Below are 19,907 nucleotides of genomic sequence, written 5' to 3' on the forward strand. Positions count from 1 at the left end.
ATATATTTTCAATGATAACAATGAACATCGTTTTTATTATTATATAATAATAATTAATACATATTTTAATTTAAAAAAGTTTGCAGATGTGTTCCTTAATTATATATTTTATATGTCGACATATTTCAATTTTGTATTTTTATCGTGCAATTATATTAGATCGTTATATTTTTACAATGAAATTTTATATTGTAATTAGTACATTCAATATGTTTCTAAAATATTAATTATTTTTATTTAATTATTTCAAATCGACAGATTACGTTACAATATTATACAAATTTGCAATTGATTGTTAACATTCGACGAAATTTTTTTTATTTTTTGGTATATTTTAAACTACGTTATCTACACCTCGTTAAATTCTGACATCTTACGACAATTTTTGAAAACATTATAGATAATTGACCTTAACAAAAGAAGATAAATATATATATATATTGTTAATTTTACCGACAGTAAAAAACAACATTTTCTACATTATCAACTGAAAAAAAAAACTTTACTTATTCATTATATATTTATAAATTTTGTTTCTAGTTCGAAGAAAAAGTTTTATTTTATTTAAAAATCTAAATATTTCCATTAAAAAAAGAATTATAAAATCTTCGAACAATTATAAAAATGATTTTTACTGATCCATCGCTATAGACAAACAGAATTCAAATTAATTGTATCCCATAAACCTGTTAATAGTATTTCGAGTGTTCATTTAAAAATTCTTTTTTGAAAATATAATTCCAGAAAATTTATACTTTACAATTTTCAATATGACAAATATTCTTTAAGTGTTTACATCAACGGATCAGATAAGAAACTTCATTGATTATTTGATTTCTCATGATAGTGTTTACTTCGCAAAAACAATTACTTTTATATCTTTATTAAAATAGAATAGAGCAGATAAACAAAAAAAATTCCATAATTTCTTTTATTTCACTATTTCTTATTGTCTAGAAATTTTCATATTGAATTATCAATAGCAACGTCTTGTCAATCATAATAACATGAAAACTAATTTTAATCATTAATTGCAAAAAAAAAACAAGTGTAAATGTTCAAAAAGTAACCACTAAACTGATAAAATCTTTGATCGATATCTACTACCTTTCGTGATAAATATTACGGAATTTTTAATGATTTAATATTCGTATGATGTGTGTGTGTGTCTGTCTGTCTGTGTGAATATATATATCAAAAATCATACGTATAAGAGGTAAGAAAAATATGTTTGATAGATACCAAGAATAATGCATGCAAAGCTGGTAATACCAGAATAATGTGATAATGATCTATATAAGTAAAATATAAGTAATATGCAAACATTTAAAGAAAATGTTTACCAAAAGTGAATCATCGCTAACAAACAAAAAATTATAATTCGATATGAAAAATAGTAAATATTACAATTATTCATTCATAATTACATTCGCATAATATCGAATGAAATATTAAATAAATTATTCATGAAGATCTCTATAAATAAAACATTTTTATGGATCATAACTTACAATTACTTATAATTATTATGAAATTATATGGTTACACAAATATATTATTATTATTATTATTATTATTATTATTATTATTATATATTATATAATCTTATAATCTACAATTATAATATAAATAAATAATATAAAAATTATAATATACTACGCTATATAAGCTACTAATTTTTTATTTTTATCTTTATACTAATTTAATTATAATATTTTACTAATTATTAATAACCATTGAATTTATACTCAGGATCGTAAAAATATTTGCTCGGATAAAGGGAGTTGCTAAGAGGAAGAGGTTTGAAAAATTTTGCTATATATTTATACTACAATATATTATCATTATATTATTATATTTATAAATATTTATAGATCTAGAAATCCTATTGCTGTATTTAAATAAATTTCATTATGTACATTTATAATATGTAAAATACAGATATATACAAAAAGAAATGCAGAAACATACCAGCACTGTAAGTGCATTTAAATTGTGAAATAAAAAGGGGTCAATCAAAACTGTGAGAAAATGACCTTACGATATTTTTAAGAATATCTCCGAGCAATTATTTTCAACTACATCTTTAACGATAATTTTGTTAATATAAAGAAAAAGGAAATAAAAAAAAGATCTAAAAGTTCTAAACGATTCTGAAACACCCAATGACTTTCTACTTTCACTGTTCGATCTTACATTTGAAAATGTTTAATAACTTGAGATTTATCATCCGCGTCTAAGATTATATTTGTCTCATTTATAAATAAAAAGAAAAAGAACAAGAAAAAGAAAAAGAACAAAAAAAAAAATGAAAAGAATGGAAAGGAAAACAATAAAAATAAGAAAAGTAAAGAAGCGTCAGTGGAGACAGATTAGCAATTTAGCAATGGTCATAACTAATCTCATAAAGTACTCATAAAATACGTTTCCTTTGAACGAATAATTTCATGGTATGAATAAAAATAAAAGTCCATTTGAGAAATCGTCGCTTGTTGCTTTTGTATCCCAATAAATAGCAATAGATTGCTAGTGTTGTTATTTACATTTTTTTTTTTACATTTCTTTTCATCTTGTCACATCGTGGTGTGGTAATTTCTTCGAAAGTATTACATCATTTATAATTTCCTGGAAAAATATCTTTTTTTTTTTTTATTATTATTATACAAAAATATAAAAATTCTCTCGTATAAGAAAAACAATTATTATATATTATTAATATTAATATTATTATTATTATTATTATTATTATTTTAGAATTCTATATTAATTATAAATGTACTATAGTATTTAATACTCCAATATTATTCTATTATATTTAGTATTTATTATTATATTATTATTACTTTAAAAAATAATAAAATATTTCTTGGAAAAATATACTTCTTTTTAATATACAAAAATATAAAAATTATCTCGTATAAAAAAAAAAACAATTATTATATATTATTAATATTATTATTATTATTTTAGAATTCTATATTAATTATAAATGTACTATGGTATTTAATACTCCAATATTATTCTATTATATTTAGTATTTATTATTATATTATTACTTTAAAAAATAATAAAATATTTCTTGGAAAAATATACTTCTTTTTATTATACAAAAATATAAAAATTATCTCGTATAAAAAAAAAAACAATTATTATATATTATTAATATTATTATTATTATTATTATTTTAGAATTCTATATTAATTATAAATGTACTATAGCATTTAATACTCCAATATTATTCTTTTTTTATTAATACTATAATTTATTCTATTAAATTTAGTATTTATTATTATATTATTACTTTAAAAAATAATAAAATATTTCTTGGAAAAATATACTTCTTTTTATTATACAAAAATATAAAAATTATCTCGTATAAAAAAAAAAACAATTATTATATATTATTAATATTATTATTATTATTTTAGAATTCTATATTAATTATAAATGTACTATAGCATTTAATATTTCAATATTATTCTTTTTTTATTAATACTATAATTTATACTATTATATTTATACTATTTATTTAATATTTATTATGATATTATTACTTTAAAAAATAATAAAATATTCTACACAAATCTATATTATTCTTAAATATATTACTTACATATAAATATACAAAAGCACATACACATGCATAGATATATTCTAATATATTATTTACTTTATTGTTCTATGAAAAAAAAAAAAAGAAAAGAAAAAATAATCAGAGAAATTAAAAAAAATAAAAATAAAAAAAAGAGGTAAAACCGGAATAACTTGTTAGATAATTTACGTTAGATATACGAAACACTTCCATATTCAGTTTCTCACATTCAGTTAAACCGAAGATCAGAGACTTTTCTACAAGTAGAAGTTCATGGAACTTTGTCAGCAATATTTTCGTGTGTAAGTGTTAAATATAGACTAGCATGTGATTATGTCGATTGAAAAGTAAAATGAAGATGAGAATGAAGATGAGAATGAAAACGGAGATGAAAAGTATAAACGTGTGTTTTATATATGTGTATATCTGTGTGTTTTAGAAAGAGAGAGAGAGAGACAGAGAGAGAATGAGAGAGTGAGAGAGTGAGAGAGAACGAACACGTGTTACCCACAGTGAAAAGCACGTGTTTGCGATCACAACGAAGTAAATATTAACCTTTGACACGTAATAGGATATGCGTGCATCATAAGAGTCCACGTAACTATGACTGACAAAAGCTAAGGTTCGGAAAATATATTTCTATATTGTATAAATCTAGTATATGTGTATTCATTTTCATTCTCAGGTACATTACGGACAAATGGCATAAGCAGGATACCCGGTCAATGTCGTCGTACTTACATATATGCTCACTTATATACATATTTTACATAGCTCGATTCGAAAGGTAATGTTCCTTTCCTTTGAACGCCATTTACGAGAGAAAGGACGTTTCTCGTAGGTCTATTCATCTGTCTATCTATCTCTCTCTTTTTCTCTTTATTTAACGATCTTTTACAATTTCTTATGATTAAACTATATTAATAAATGTAAAAATTTAATTTAAAAAAACATCTTTTTTTTTAATGATATTAATTAATACACTGGTTTAATTATTTTGTTTGTTTTTTATTTCTTTTTCTTTTTTTCAGAAAATAGATTACAATTCTAAATCATTTAAGTTTATTATGTAAAAGTATATGTAAGTAATTATATTATTATTTTTATAAATATATTCATAATCATTATAATAATAACAATAATAATAATAATAATAATAATAATAATGATAATACAATTTATGTATTTGTGTTATTAAGTATGAAATGTCCAATTTTGAACTCTCAGTAATCGGAATAATCAAATGTGTGTATGTGTGTTTCATATTTAACAATTTTATATGACTCCCTGTATATAATTTTCTATAATATTTCAATAATTATTGAAATATCTTATTTGTAAAAAGAAATGTTTTTATAGATAAATATATAAGATTAACGTTCAGATACTACAGATACGAATTTTCGTAGCTCACATGTAATCTTACGATCTTAAGATTACTTCGAATAATCTAATCTTGATAAATGTCATATCTTGAAAATCATTCAATTTTCACTTGTTATTGGAAATAGCGCTAAAGTAAATATAGCTAACTGTAAGATAAGCTAGATAATCCTGATGATTTATCTACTCTAATATAAAAAAATGATAGGTAATTCTTACAAAAAATATTTCATAATCAAAAGTCTACATATGATTCATTTAATCTGAAAATCGAATCGGGACTTACAATAGATTTACTATTACTCTATTTACTGTAATTCAAATATTTATACTATTAAGACAAATATTAAACAAAGGTTTTTACTGCATTTAATACTTTCTTCTCAACTAATATTTGAATTGTTTAAATAACAACGTTGAATCATTAAGAAATACAATCATGAAGAAAAGGATGTCATAATCAAGATGTCCTTGAAAAACGATCAATCCATAAAACAACATGATTCATATATGTTTGATGTTATTCGATGTCACAATAAAAATGTTTATTATAAAAAAAAAAAAAAAAATATCGATGACGAACAAATAAGAGAATTCAAAAAAATAACTTCTGATTGCAGTTATGTTCCGCAAAAAAAAAAAATTGAAGAAGAGAAGACAAAAAAAAAGTAATGCAGATAATCGACCCGGTTTCCCAAAAAAAAAAAAAAAAAAAAAAAAAAAAGTATTCCTGTGAAAGGGAGGATGATTGTTGGTTCAAGTGCAAAGAGGATACTAAGAAAGCAGTTCTCCCGAATTCCGACCAGTTTTTATCGAATGAACCTTTTTAAATGAAACTCCGACGGTAGGAATATAGAAACTATAAATTTTACGATACATTAGTTAACATTTCAAATGAAACTCTAAATAAACTTCAATAGTATTTCTAGACTTATAGATATTTGCGTAATGTATTTATATGTTTTTTTTTTTTATTAAAATTTTATATTATTTTATGTAACATAAAATAAATATATATAATTATATATATTATACCAAAATAATGTAAAATTATATTTAAAATTACATTTATTTGATACTATACAAATATACTTATTATATTTATACTTAATATATTTTGTAATATATTTTAATAACATTATAAATATAGAGAGTAGTATAATATATATATAATATAATTTGGTAACACACACACACACACACACACAATTATACCACCATAAGTAATAGAATAATTTTCTTTTCTAAACATTATAAACAATATCTATTTAATATCATTGCTAATGCAATATTAAAAACATACCAAAGACAATAAAAAAAGAAACGCTTATCAAGTTAGAAGCAAGAAAAAAAATATCTCTTTCAGGATATCAAACCGAACATACAAACATATACATACTATAGATATATACGTCAAACACGGTAGCTTTCGTCACGTAGAAAGTCGTGACTAGGGTTGCGCCTACTCAAGTAGAGAGAGAGAGAGAGAGAGAATAAGATAAAAAAAGAAAGATATTCGTATCTGTTTAAAGAAGAAGCGAAGCAGTGGTGAATACCCTGAGACATTAGAGCCAAACATAATGCGTGTGCATGGCGATCATATCACCGTCGAACCGGGGAATCCCGAATACCCTGTTTTCCCCATTCCTCCATTCTCCGTTTTCTCCTGCCGTACCTTTCCTCTTTTTTAATGGTAGGTGAAGGAAAAAGAACAAAAAAAAAAATAGCAAGCCAGGATTTGTATGGGGATTTGTCTAAAGTTGAAATGAAACGTGTAAGAATACACGTTGTTGCGCAGGATCAAACTCAAAACTCTCATCTATTCGTGTGAGCAGGACTAGTATTATTCTCTTCTCTTTTCGATAAGAATAAAATAGAAGAGAAGAGAAAAGAACGACTGAGTAGAGAGACGCAATCCACGAGTTTAAAACAGGCCGGTTGCCGGTCGTCCTCGGCCGATCTTGGAAACTCCGAGAGTGTTGTGAGCGTCAAGCAAGCATACACAAGACGACGTGTAAGCGTTTACTTCGTCTCTCGATCTCGTCCGCGTCGGTCGATTTCGTGATTTATCCGTGTTGTATATATTTATTGCTATAGAGATCATTCGCTATTAATACCATTACAAATGTAATACATTTGCGTAATACACGATTTATAAGAAATAAGTTAATAATCTTGCAAATTTTCATTGTGTGTCTTCCTCTGTTAAACTATTATTTCTATTATTATTGACATTGGTCCTTACTGATAATCTCATTAATGTGATTATAAATACATGGTTACTATCATATGTGTTTGTGTGCGTGTTTATTTACTTTAGTCTCATTTTCCTTCTGTTACTACTGCTGCTACTACCATCATCGCTACAGTGATCTATGATACATGTAAGTGATCAATTTGCATTTCTGTTGTTGCGTGTGAAGAGTTTATAGTCAATGTTTTGCTTGCTGATTAATTTGAAAATACGTTTCAATATCAATATAGCTATTTATTTTTGCGAATGTACGTGGTTGTTTATGAGCGTGGGATCTCTCGTTTAATTCAATTTCATTTAATATTTAAATTAACGTGTTCGTATATTTTGATTGTACGAAGACATTTTTGATAAACTGTATCCCCCACTTCCCCACACTCTGTTGTTTGAGGAAATATTTGATTTTTTATTTTTCTTTATGAAGATCAAAGACGTTTCTTTGTTTTTTTTTTAAACCGAAAGCAAACAAATTGTGACACTCACGATATATACGTAATTATGTATACTTATCGCATCCTCGAAATTATGCGTCAAATTTGCACGTGCCGATTCTTCGTTACCTTGACAAAATGTTGTTTACATTTTTTTTTTTTTTTTTTGTAAGAAATCAAACATATTGTACATCATTTCCTATATTTTATACGTATTATCATTTTTCATAATGTTACTTTTGATCGTTTATACGTTTTTTATTTGTAGTATAGGGAGTGCCAATAATTCAAAGCTAATTAAAATGATTCATTATGTTTATCGAAATTTTTTAGGCTACTTCGATTGTAACGAATTGTTAAGCTACAAGCCTAAAAAACATCGAGAACATTTTTTTTTTTTTTTTTTTTTTTTTTAGAAATTTTTAGTACAGTTTTTTTTTTATTTTCTTATCACTTATAAATATTCTTAATTATTATTATATTTGCAAAAAAAAAAAAAAAAATTATTCATAACGTTTCAGTAACTTCCTATCGATATCGAATGTAATGAAAATTTTCCATCCGTTTCCATGTTTCTTTTTTTTTTATTTTTTTTTTTCTTAAATGATGGATATTGTTTACAAATTTGTCGATAATTAATAAAAATCGATTGCGATGAAAGGATTTTCATTTAGGATGCATAATAGCTTTCACAAGAACATACATTTTTTTAAATTAAAAAAAAAACAAAACATTGGAAATATTTGTAATTAACAAACAAAAAAAAAAATGCTTATATATAAATACATTTAAATGACAGATAAATTTCTTTATGATAAATATTCGTATCTATATCTATACTAATTGTTAGTAATCTAATAATAATACAACATTAGAAATATCAATAAGTATTATTAGATGACAATATTTATTATAATTGTAGGTTGGCAATATAGTTATTAGTATAATAATGTTAAGTACATATAACTAATATACAATGATAAATATTAATAATTAAACATAAAACAACAAAATGAAAGCATCGATTTATGTAAAAAAAAAAAAAAAAGGATTGAAATATTCATAACAATAATATCAGTAAAATGATTTTTAATTTAATAAATAAATAAATAAATAAATAAATAAATAAATAGTTTATACGTAAAGAATAGAGGAAATGTTTCTAAGTGTTTTGAAAAATCGATTTTTTTTTATTTGAAACTTTATAAATATTTTTTTCCAATTTCAAATTATAAAATTAACAAGTTAAAAACATTCGAACTATTCTCTATATAAATACCAATATTTTTGTACTATATTATATATACTATATAAAATGTATTTTACAATAATAATTATAGATATAAAACACAAAATATTTGTATTTTCTTTTTTTTTTTTTTTATAAACAAAAATGCATTTTAAACGATGCACGAGAATGAAACAAAGAAAAAATGTGAAAAACAAAAAAAAAAACAAAACGAAAAATGTTCGAATATGTGAGTTGTTAAAGTCATATAACGATAACACTTTTTTGTTATCATACAAACGTAAATATACCTCAATAATGAAAGATAAAAAAAATAAAAAATAAAAAGAAAAAAAATTAGAAAAATAAGTGTAAAGAAACATAGTAGGAATTTCAGATAGTAATACTATAAATACGGTTTTTATATATACATATGTATATATACCTTCTTCGCAAATACGTCATCGCATCATAGTGAAAGTTTCTTTTTATTTTACAAGTTTGAAATAAGTATAATAATATAAAAGAAAAAAGATAAAAGAACAAAAATTAAACGGTATTAATAACAAGTTTTCCTTTTATTTTTAAAATAACTTCAAACTATTATAGATAACGTTGAATAATTATCTATACACGTCATTTTGATTAACATAAGTCGAATAGAATCTTTTACGTAATCTTCAAAATGTATCTTTTTAATGCAAATTTGACGTCTGTCAAGAAAAAAAGAAAAAAAAAATAAAGAAATTAAAAGATAATACATATTTGAATATAAAGTATTTAATTCATGTTCAGCATGATGTTATCTCTTTAATACTTCCGAGTAACGATATTATTTGTTGTTGTAAAATTATTTGAATGAATTCATAGAATTTGGTTGATTAAAGATCAGTGTTTCTTAAAATGGTTAGTAATTAATTATATTTCAAAAAACAAAAAAATTTGGATCAAATGCATTATGAAAACATTTAATATATATGTGGCAAGTTCTCCAAAAAAATCGAAATTGATATCCTTGATCATTTTTATAAACCAGGATCGTCAATTATGAAAAGTTTTTTTTTTTTTTTAATAATACAACTGTACTAGATCTACGAATGTATGAAACAAATTTATTTTTTATATGATAAACAACAAAGATGTGTCCAAGAAAGTACCCTGAAAATCATTCCCTTACTATGTCCCAAGCGCTAAATTTGAAGATAATCATTAACTTAAAACGTAAAATTTCTAACAAATTGTTTATTATCATATTTTTTACTTATATAGGATAGTATTGACTATACCTATATGAGTTCGTAGTTTCATAAATGCGAATGGAAATATTTTTAAATATAGTTCCAAATTTGTCCTTAAAAAAAGTATCATGCCCTCACCGTTTTGTAACAGTTTGATTGGAGCAATACTCCAAGACCTACCAAATCCCACTTTAACTTTTTTTTGTAGTTAGATAGATGTAGTTATTGCTTTTGAGAACTCTATACTCTAGAATGGACAATTGAAGGAAAGGATGTTTTCTTAAAATCAATTTGACAATAAGTTTTTTGAATATTACATTTTTTAACGTCATTCCCACATGCAATGTTATCAAAAGGTAAGCATTTTTTTTTTTTAATAATCATAGCATATTTTTATATTTGTTCGGTAGTAATAAAGTACTGTCTACAATTCGTAAGAAAAAAAGGTTTATTTTCCTAAGTTTATAGGAATTTTGTTTCGTTTCGTCATTTCCTCATAAAATTTTTTCATTTTTTAAAATATTCTGAGTTCAAAGTGTCCCTCAATAATGCTTATTGAGGTAAGTACAACGGAAATCAATAATACGGATAACTTGATCAAAAAATCTAAAAAAAAGAAATCAGACAATTTGTGTTCTCAAATGATGTGCTTGAATTTAGAACTTTATCTTGTTTTGTCTACGTTGGAAAATGCCAATATTTTCATCTTGAATACTAGAAAACTTTTGAAGTATCGGATAAGGACACACCTGCAGTATCAACGCGACGTAAAAGAAAATAAATTAAAGTAGAAAGTAATGTGAAGAAGATATCGAAGATTACTCCTTCTGAAAAAAATACCTATGGATATAAATTTGGTGACCATATCCTTATAACATGAAATAACGAAGTCTATCCTTGTAAAATTCTTTCATTATCTTATGGCTTTAGTACGGTGTATGAAAAAAGGATCAAAATGCTGTAAATGGCCGACAGTTAAAGATGAAGAATTTAATGCTTAGCCTGACGTTCTTCGAATAATTAAACCCCCAAGGTCACTCAGTCTCAGTTGTTATTTTGTTGAAGAAGTCGATGAGAAAAAATACAAACTAGTGAAAATAACTAAAGACTGGATTTAATAATTAAGTATTGATTTAATTATTATATTATTCCAATAATAGTATATTACTCATCTAGGAAGGTAAAGTAAGAAATGTCTCAGAGCACATGTTTGTTGACCTTGGCTTCGCCTCGACCACCAATTACATGTACTCTGAGACATTTCTTATTTACTACCCATGGTGAGTATACATTTTTTTCTGCTCGACGTAGGCGAAAAGCGGCAACTTCATTTTGAACAGCGGGAAAAAAGTTGACGCTTTTCGCCCGGAGGGATGAAAAATTATTTAATTATTATAGTTTTGTAATAAAACAAATGATTGGTGCATTATAAAGTTTGTAATTATTGTAGAATCATATTAAAAATCATTCCCTCACGAATCTGTCATTCCCTCATTTTCAAATTTTGTACAAATTTTTATATTCAATTCAAACTCAAAAAAGTTGTAGACCATTATAATATTTTCCTCAAACAAGACATATACTACGACTTGAGCAAAAAAAAAAAAATTCGATTACGAGTTAAAAAAAAAAAACTGTTTAACTCGATAAAGCCATTTTCGATTTTTTTGGAGAACTAGCCATATATATCTTATAAAAGGGCTTCTCGAAGTGTGGATCGAAACACTGACGACCTCATAAAAGGTAGGAAGAAGAATTTTAGCAAATCAAATTCCTATACGCATATTAATAGTAGTATGTGTTCATTAGAATGAATATTTGGGTGTTCTTTCATACCTGATCAAATTATATTCGTACGTGTACCAAAAAACCAAATGTTCTAATACAGTTATTAATTATATATAGTAAATGTTTTAATTCCTATATGTAAAAATATATATATATATATACAAATATAAATATTTTATTTAATTATCATAATTATGCTGTAACTATAAAATTTCATTTATACTAAGAAGAAATAAATGAAGTTTGAAAAAATTTGAGAAACACTGTTATGGATACATATCAAATGTGATAAAGAAAAGATAAAGAAATAAAGGGGGGGGGGAGTGAAAAAAAGAAAGAAAGAAAGAAAAAGGAAAAATTTCAACATGCGCAATCGCCTCAGGTGTGTTTTAGGCTCGAGAAAGGTTATATGTATAACATTAATAGTCTTATTGTTAGAGGAAAGTATTAAAGATAAATAAATTTAAAAAAAAATTGACAGAATACACGGAACCAGCTGTGCTAACTTAAGAATAATAATGATTAAGAAGAACATTTGTGGTATGAATATTCATACCATTCAATGAGGATACTTCTTTCCTGTCGATTTATTGTAAAACTCATAGATACGTACATGGGTGTATATCACATCGAGTTTACTTTAGATTTAGATACGAAAATAATTTTCCTCTCTCTATGTCTTTCTCTCTGAGAGTGAATTCTTTTTTATTCTACTATTAAAGGTATATACAGTATGTTATCGAGTATTTACTTTCACTACGTTCGAATTCTCTCTATGGTATCGGTATTGCAAAATTATCGAAGGCTGCTTCTTTCATCCTATTTGAACCTTCGCATGTATCACGATTTGTTCTGCGAATTCACTGGACGTGCCATTAACTGACGTCATTTCGTTAGATAGCAGAAAAACATTTACATTTCAAAAGGTAGAAGAATCTAACATCCTGTAGAGCAATGATTTCACCATTTTTATCCTTTTTCCTTATAGCTCTTTATCTTCTTTTCAATCAATTTTGTTTTTTTTTTTTTTTTTTTTTTTTAAATCTATTTGAAAAATACACGAGTAAAATATCATTTCAAATGATCTGTATTTTTATGAACAATTAATCACCTATTTTCATATATGACAATCATTATTAAATAACAAATTTTTTTTTTTTTATGTACATTAGTATTTTCAATAACTATGTATTTCAATTGGTCATCAAAATTTTATACAAATATTTCATATAAAAACTAACTCAAAATTTCCCAACTAATGTTTACTAATATATATATATATATAATCAATAATTTTTTTAATATTTTAAACCAACTTGTTGCAATCCTGCAGCATTTATTTCAAATAACTTTTAATATAAAATATTAGGTAAATAAAATTTGGAATAAAATGGAGTATGTCTAACAAACGATCACGTATATGTTATTAATTATAATCATTTCTTGATTATCCTTATCATATACGAAATTAATTAATAACATTTTACGAAATTGAAAAGAATAAATTAGTCTTGTTAGATCAATCAATTGCTTCTTGAAAAATAGTCATGGAGATTAGAAACCTTAATTGAATCTACTGCTACTCTCAATTCTATGTGGACATATCATACGTATACATGATGTATATACATATACATATACATATACATTATAAATATGATGCAAATACTATTATACATACACTATCGACAAAAAGTCTCCGAAAAATGGGATATTTAATAAAAATATAAATGAATGATTTTAAAGCATTGAAACACATTAACTGCGATCCTTGAGCATACTGTATATATAACAATTTGAACATCAATGCGCCAAAAAACATCGTCTGTAATTTGAACTTCTGCTTGACACATTCTGACAATCTTAGAAATTTATTTTTTTGAATATATTTTTATGCTTCTCGTAAAAGTTGCCAAAAATGGAGATTTGCCTTAAAATAATTGTAAATGTAAAAAAACAATACAAGAACAATAGGAACATAAAATGATGATTAAAATCTCTTAACACATAATTCATTAAAACGATATTTAATATAGTAACGACAGATAATTTCAATTTTGATAGAGATCGGAAAATGATTTCATACTTTATACCTGGTAGCATAAATTCAACTATTCATTTTTGCGAAAGGATCGCAATTGAATTTGTTTGAGCAATTTCGGTCGTTTCGAGTATACAACCAGATGTAATAAATTAATATAAAAAAAAAAAAAAAAAAAAAAAAATTATACGTCAGAGACAAATGTTCATACTCGTGCAAAGTCAAATATCGAAACATCAAAAGCAAAGCATCAAAACACAAAAATAACTTACGATTAGAATCTTGATGTTTCGGTGATTTAATAATTTTTTTTTTTATTTTATTTCTTTCCCACCTTTTTCTCATTTTTATAAAACAATAAAACACTCAAGATACAAATCGGTGATTATGAAAATGATCTACTACGTTATTTCAAATGTTACCAAAAAAATTATTTTCACATTAGATGTAATTTTTCAAATAAAATTTGCACATTACCTATATATAATAAAATTTAATTGTTCTTTTTCAAGAATAAATTTACACGCTTTAATTAATTCAATTTATATCTGTACTTAAAGAACAATCATTTTTAAATCATTCAAACCGAAACGTCTAATTTTATTTAAACATAAAAAAGTAAATGACAGATCGTTTTTTTCACAATTACCATCTCCTGCATGTATATTTTGAAATACGCAAAAATGACAAACATTAATTGTAAATAATTTGACAAAGTTCTCTACCTTTTTATTTAATTTCATTTATAAAATATACGATTTTATTTTTTTTTTTTTTTTGATATAACATCTTGTAAAATTGTTGACACAGAATAGAAAATTTTGATTTGTCAACAGATTTTTATTTTAATCCTTATTTTTCTTAATAAATAATTGATAAAAAAAAAAACAACACGTGACTATCTTACATTTGTATTATTTTATTTCCTACCTTCTTTTTATTTCTTATTTTTCATTACAATTAATTCGTATCTCTCTCTTTCTCTCTCTCTCTCTCTCTTATTAGTTCATACTAAATTAAAAAGAAATTATTTCGATAAATTTCGCTTAACCCTTTATATTAAAATACTCTTGCTATCAGTGTTTCGCAGTACTTGAAAAATATGATTCGAGTTTATTTATATATATTTGTGTATGCACGTACACGCTCACGCACATAGACATATATATATATAAAGCTTATATAAAGAGGCAAACATTCTAAACGATGTTGTGCACGTGTGATATAGCTCCTGAAAGCAATACCAACCACGTTTCTATTCAGGGAAGAAGGGGAAGTGATGACTGTTATCGCGAACAAGCGTTGACGACAACGACGGCGACTATGACGATGATGAAAATGACGACGTTGACGACGATTTAGAAAACGATTGTGAGGATCACGTAAGAACGATATCAAAGTGAATATCATACACATATATATACCGTTGATTATAAAAGGTTACTCGTTTAGTATGTTACCCCTCTTAGAACTAACAAGTAGTTAAACATTATATATGATCCTACTGAAAATCGGACGTTGATATTTAACATTGTATAAAAGTTCAGTGGCGTAGTATAGCAAGAAACTCACATACCTGCATCCTACTTGTAAAAAGTGAAATCGAAGATAAGAAAGATAATAGTAAGAAAGAGAGAGAAAATTCTATCGGATTTCTAACTGTTACAATGTACGTATAATATACTTATTGTTGTAATGTCGTTTTTCTTTTCTTTTCTTTTTTTTTTCGAGATTTTTCACACAGATCATTATTTGATTCCTTTCTAAATAATTTTATATCATTTTTCACACGAACAAGTCATTTTTATTTTTTTAATAATTTCTCACACGAACAAGTCATTTTTATTTTTTAAATAATTTCTCACACGAAGTGAAAGTTAAGAAGTCATTTTTATTTTTTAAATTATTTTCTATTCTTTTTGTTAATATAATTTATTTTTATTTTTTTATTTTTCTTGACTCATGTTTCGTAAAATTGTTGACACGAAGAAGTGTATATATATATATATATATAGCTTTTATTCTTTCAAAATTTTTTTCTTTTTATTTAATTAACTTTATTTGAATTTTTCTTTTTCTCGATAAACATTTTTAAAAATATGTGACTAAAATATATATATTTTTTTTAAAGCTTTTTAAAATCAAATTATTTTTCTCTTTGTTTTATAATTATCAATATTTTCTGACGTTGAAAATTTGAAACTAATAATAAGAATAAAATTGAAACATCTTTGCAAAGGTCGTAACTAATTTTATCCAACCAACGTAAGAGAATATTATTATTATTACTAACACTATAGGAAAGAAATATTTCCTATTACGAGAAAATAATTTCGTAATCTTACAATTGCACAACAATTATTTGGTTATTAATAACATGACGTAAATGTATGGATTGATATTTATTGTTTCTCATAGATTTAACACGGTACTTTTTAGGATTCCGGTATTATATGCTTAATTCAATTTAATCATATTATATTATTAAATAAATTACGAGATAATTAGTAGTTGACGTCCTAGGCAATAACGCAAACTACAAATTATCTAGTATATATCATCAACAGTCAACGTATTAACTAAATAATATTAATCTTTAATATCTCACCATTTTGTACTAATCTTTCATAAGCGGATATTAAGCATTTCCGATAAAATCAAAAGAGCGTATTAAAAAGTTTGTATCAAAAGGAAATTGCGAAAAGATAGTCACGATTTATTTGATACAATCAAATTCCAATTTTATTCTTTGAATATTATCAAAAAGATTTTTTTTTTAAATCAAAAGAATAATTCAATATAATAAAATATTTTCTAAACGAATTAACATTAACATAGCATCAATATTAGTCGTGGTAGGCCATCGTTATTTCGTTGAATAAAATAAAAATGAAAGAAAGATCATTTGTACGAAATAAAATAGAAAATTCGAACAGAAATATTATTAGCAATAAAATAATGTTTCTACATCATCTACATATAATTGAGATATTTAAATTCTATTGTGAAAACATGTAATGAAGCATTCTTTTTTGTTCAGACATTAAAAATGTGATGGACAAGACATTGTTATTAAGTTACAGATAAAGATTAGACACGTTATGGTCCTGACAGCACTCACGAGAAATATTATACACAGTTTAGTTTTGTCGACGTAGAGTAGCTTACAATAAAATAACAGCGAGAAGTAAACTGGACAAATCAAAATATTCGATAAATCGTAAAATTACAAGTTCATATTTGAAAGTGTGATTTTTCTTAAATTCTTAACACACTTAACAAAATTAAATAAATAAATGTATCGATAATTTATTTGAAAAATTTACAGATACATTTTTATAAATAATCAATATACAATATATATTTATTTGTGGATATTTTTTACAGCAAAACAATATTCTCGTTGAAAAGAGGGGATTTTCATTACTATAAGAAAAATTGAAGGATCATTCTTCAAAATGGCTGAATTTTATCACGGTCACGATGACGATCATGATCATGATCATAATCACGATCCAAGTGATTTAGATACTGAAAAAGTATTAATAGCTAAAGCAGTAACTATGGTAGTTTTATGTTCTGTCAGTACTATCATGGGAATATTTCCAATGCAATTAGCCAAATGGTTGAAATGGAATACCACAGGAAATATTCAAAATCCAAGGTGAGTACAAATCAATCATTCAATCGAATAAAATAACTTGTTTTTTTGTTTTTTGTTTTTTTTTTTTTCATAAAATGTATAAGTAAATTTTATCATTTAATATGATATTGTATTCATATCAATGGTCGATTTATTAGATTTATATCTGATATCTTACTTAACAATTTTATCGAGAAAACAAAAAAATAGAGAAATGATAAAAAAAATATAATAACACGATCGTTCGTTTCGCAGATATTTTTATCAATGCAAAGTTAAAGACACGTAATCAATTATCGAATAAATATATCCTAATTTATCTGTTATTACACAATTAAGGTTTTCATTTGTTAATTCCCTGATTTTACTAACACCACGCGAGTTGAGTTGTTTAATATTATTGTTATTTATAATAAAAAAAAAATCTGCAAAAAATTTATTAACACATTTTAGAATTTTTAGAATTTTATTTATTAGTTTATTTTTTGCTATTTATAACTATAATTTAAAAATAATAATAGTTATTCAAATATTCACGACGGTGCCCATCTATAGGCTTAAATGACACTTTATAAATAGATCGAAAGTTTCAAAAACTATTTGTAGAATCTGATAAAAGAAGAAATTTATTTTAAAAATTTGGAAAAATAATAATTGATTTTTAAAACCACCTAAAAACTTGTGACCCATCTTGTATTAAATTGACTGTTTATTACCAAAGCGATGTAAAATCATCAACAAACAAAAAATGAAAAAAAAAAAAAAAAACATAATTTTTACTAATTATAATTAAAACATCAAAATTGTGTTTTCTCAATTTATTTTTTAAATGTTCACAAAAATATCAATGATTTTTGAAAATAATTATTCATTTAATTTACAATGTTCATAGGTCAACGCAAGTGGTGGGTTTACTTCTTGGTTTTGGTGGAGGTATACTTTTCTGTACAACGTTTCTTCATATGATACCGGAAGTATCTGAAGGTGTAGAAAATCTCATATCAACGAAAAAATTGCCAAACCTTACATTCTCATTGGCTGAGATGTTAACGTGTTGTGGGTATGTGTTACGATCTGTCAAAGTAATTTATGACTAGTTCTATGTACATAAATTATCTTAAATGAAGCTAATAATAACAAATTATATATTTCAATTTGTTCGAATGATGAAAAATATAATTCTAAAATTGATTTTACAAGAAATGCAAACATATATCAATACATAAAAAAAAAAAAAACAAAAATTAGATGACTTTTTAAAATTAATGATTATTTTCGAGACCAATATTTGTTCTATTTATACAAATACAAATTAAATTAAAATGTTTCATATTAAAAATAATTGATTTGTAAAATTATTTAAAAATTGTATACCCAATTAGAAATTATGGATTGATTCTTTATTTAATATTTTATTAAATGTTATAACATTTTTAACTTGAATATGATAGTTAACAAAAATACTAATATTTAAATACTTCATAGATTTTTCATTATGTACCTGGTCGAAGAATCTGTTCATACACATTTAAGAAATCGAAAATCGAAAAAAGAACAAAATACTAAAACGGACGTGAATCGTAGCACAAACGAACTCGTAGAAGATGGTCAAACAGTCACGAACGGCCATTCACATACGTAAGTTTCTCCTTTTTTCTCACTTACTATATATATACTACTATATCTAGTACTATCTATAGTACTATCTATAGTACTATATATATATATAATTACAATTGTTTATTTTCACATAATAATTCTATAAATAATTTACAACTTTGTCCAATAAACTACAAAAAAAAAAATACAAATAGCAAATACAATTGATTACTTCTATTATGTAGAAATGGTCATGGTCATTCTCATCATATACCTGAGATAATGGACATAGAGGATGACTTTGTGATAAGTTCACTTCGTGGATTACTGATAGTACTTGGTTTATCTGTGCATGAATTATTTGAAGGTCTGGCCATTGGTTTAGAAAGTAGTGCAAGCTATGTGTGGTAAGTATGATCAAAGAATAAATTTTGTAAATCATGACTACATATAATCATGCTTCGATGATTTTTAACTCGTAATTAATGATAATACATGTTACCAAATCCTAACAATTTTATTCTTAATTAACACATACGTTAAAATCGTAATTAAAAGTGATGTAATACTTAAAATATCAAAATATATTACAAGTGCATATTCTATAAAAAAAAAAAAAAAGAAATTAATATTACATAATACTACAATCTAACGAACTCTAAAATGTATAATTAATAACAACGATTGAATTATGAACCTAATTTTTAAG

General features: G+C 24.4%; 1 protein-coding gene across 2 annotated transcripts in view; it reads left to right on the forward strand.

Moving 5' to 3' along the window:
* The first annotated feature begins 6,473 nt into the window (after positions 1-6,473).
* Positions 6,474-19,907, forward strand: part of LOC107071654 (zinc transporter ZIP1) — a 29,089-nt gene continuing 15,655 nt past the window's right edge. Inside the window, exons 1-6 of one of the 2 annotated variants that reach the window (XM_089173517.1) lie at positions 6,474-7,360; positions 15,185-15,625; positions 17,344-17,620; positions 18,492-18,659; positions 19,085-19,237; positions 19,444-19,605. In XM_089173517.1, coding sequence (XP_089029643.1) covers positions 17,415-17,620; positions 18,492-18,659; positions 19,085-19,237; positions 19,444-19,605 — 689 coding nt within the window. In that variant the 5' untranslated portion in view covers positions 6,474-7,360; positions 15,185-15,625; positions 17,344-17,414. The remainder of the gene's footprint in view (positions 7,361-15,184; positions 15,626-17,343; positions 17,621-18,491; positions 18,660-19,084; positions 19,238-19,443; positions 19,606-19,907) is intronic. The other variant, XM_015330832.2, reaches the window with a different exon arrangement.

The sequence above is a fragment of the Polistes dominula genome, unplaced genomic scaffold, assembly GCF_049000335.1.
Source record: "Polistes dominula isolate Pdom_NZ unplaced genomic scaffold, Pdom_raw_medaka contig_33, whole genome shotgun sequence".
NCBI classification, from domain to species: Eukaryota; Metazoa; Arthropoda; class Insecta; order Hymenoptera; family Vespidae; genus Polistes; species Polistes dominula.